Source organism: Octopus bimaculoides, chromosome 2 (assembly GCF_001194135.2).
Source record: "Octopus bimaculoides isolate UCB-OBI-ISO-001 chromosome 2, ASM119413v2, whole genome shotgun sequence".
Taxonomy (NCBI): Eukaryota; Metazoa; Mollusca; class Cephalopoda; order Octopoda; family Octopodidae; genus Octopus; species Octopus bimaculoides.
The window spans coordinates 128,855,011-128,856,765 of NC_068982.1; the positions used below are offsets into that span (position 1 = coordinate 128,855,011).

General features: G+C 32.1%; 1 protein-coding gene across 1 annotated transcript in view; it reads right to left on the reverse strand.

The window, feature by feature from the left end:
* Positions 1–1,755, reverse strand: part of LOC106877301 (titin) — a gene marked incomplete at its 3' end in the record, with an annotated part of 606,785 nt that overhangs the window by 413,617 nt on the left and 191,413 nt on the right. Inside the window, exons 76-77 of the mRNA XM_052965881.1 lie at positions 1,470–1,668; positions 719–752 (exon numbers count right to left, since the gene is read on the reverse strand). Of these exons, the coding sequence (XP_052821841.1) occupies positions 719–752; positions 1,470–1,668 (233 nt within the window). The remainder of the gene's footprint in view (positions 1–718; positions 753–1,469; positions 1,669–1,755) is intronic.

A 1,755-nucleotide genomic window follows, 5' to 3' on the forward strand; every position in this document is an offset into this window, starting at 1 on the left:
CCACTGACTGGCTCCTGTGCTGGTGGCACTTAAAAAGCACTATCTAAACGCGTTCATTGCCAGGCCCACCTTACTGGCTCTGGTGCCAGTGGCATGTAATAGGCACCAACCAATCGTGACCAATGCCAGTACCTCTATACTGGTTCCTGTGCCAGTGGCACATAAAAAGCACCTTCTGAACTTGATCATTGCCAGGCCTGCCTTACTGGCTCCTGTGCTGGTGGCACATAAAAAGCACCCACTTACATTCTTGGAGTGGTTGGCGTTAGGAAGAGCATCCAACTGTAGAAACTCTGCCAGACCAGACAGGAGCCTGGTGCAGCCAACAGCTCTCCAGACCTCAGTCAAACCATCCAACCCATGCCAGCATGGAAAACGGACGTTACTCGACGAGGAAGCTGCTGCATTTCTCAAGTTTTATACACCTTTTATGATATGTGGAGAAAAGCACAATAGTAAAAACTAACATTCCTATGCAAGGAGAGAAAATGAACTTGTCATTGCTATTAATGAAGATGATGAGGAGGAAGATAATAATGACAATGGTGATGATGATGAGATCTTATTAATACATAAAAATGATTAAAAATAATGTGTAGTAAAGCTTATTATCAAAGTATACTCTAAGACAGTTTTTAAAGGATATTTTCACCTTCATACTTTTAGAATAGTTTTTATCAAATTGATAAAGGAATAAAAATAGAGAAACAATACTTACATGAATTCAGAAGCTTCATCCAATTCTATTTCTTCTGCAAATAAAATATAGATAATTAAATGCTAAAAATGTTTTGTTTTTGAATTGTAAAAAACAAATTTCACCAAAATATTCAATGATAAGGGAAGTAAAATGTCAGAAACAATAAGGTGTGTACTTTCATATTTCTGCATCGTTAAGTAATATCTCACCCTGATAAACATTATTTTTAATCTTCCAGGAGTAAGATAGACTAAATTAATTCCCATAATACATTGGTATTGATTCAATGAAATGAACATTACATCCCTAGAATTGGCTATGGCCAATAAAAATCAAACGTTTTAAAGGACATAAGCTAAAAATTTTGAAAACTCTTTTAGTGGATCTTCATAAACAATTTAATGATTCTCACAATCATTATTCAAATATATAAATTTGTCGACAAAGTTTTTATAAATTGACATAAAATATTATGAGTTTTACATCACACCATAACTTTCAGAAAATAAATTCTTTAAATCAGTATGTATTGGTTTCAACCAAGTAGTTTATTATTATTAATTTCTCTTTTTATATTTCATTCAGCATATAATAAAAATAATGAAGTTTAACTCTAATAATCTCGCCTTCATTTTTTTATTTGTGAAATGGAATTTTCATCTTATTTTCCCTTTCATTTTATTTTTTGTAATTTATCTCAGTTAAGGAATGATATCTTCCAAGAGATAAAAAAAAAAATGAAAACAATTTGACACAGAAATATACATACCATCATCAATTGTAAGAATAACAGAATAAGAATCTTCTCCAACAAAGTTCTTAATAACTACAGTATATTTTCCAGCATCTTCTGGGGTAACATCATCAAGGATCATTGATATATTATAGATGTTTTCATCTTTTCTCATTTCAATGAGATAATTTTCTTCTTCTGTGTTAATCTCAATTCCATTATGGAACCATGTTAGCTATAATTAATAAAACAAATTATGTAATAATTTTCAACAAATGCTGTGTGTTGGTGTATCTGACGAGGAGAGATGAGCATTCGCAAG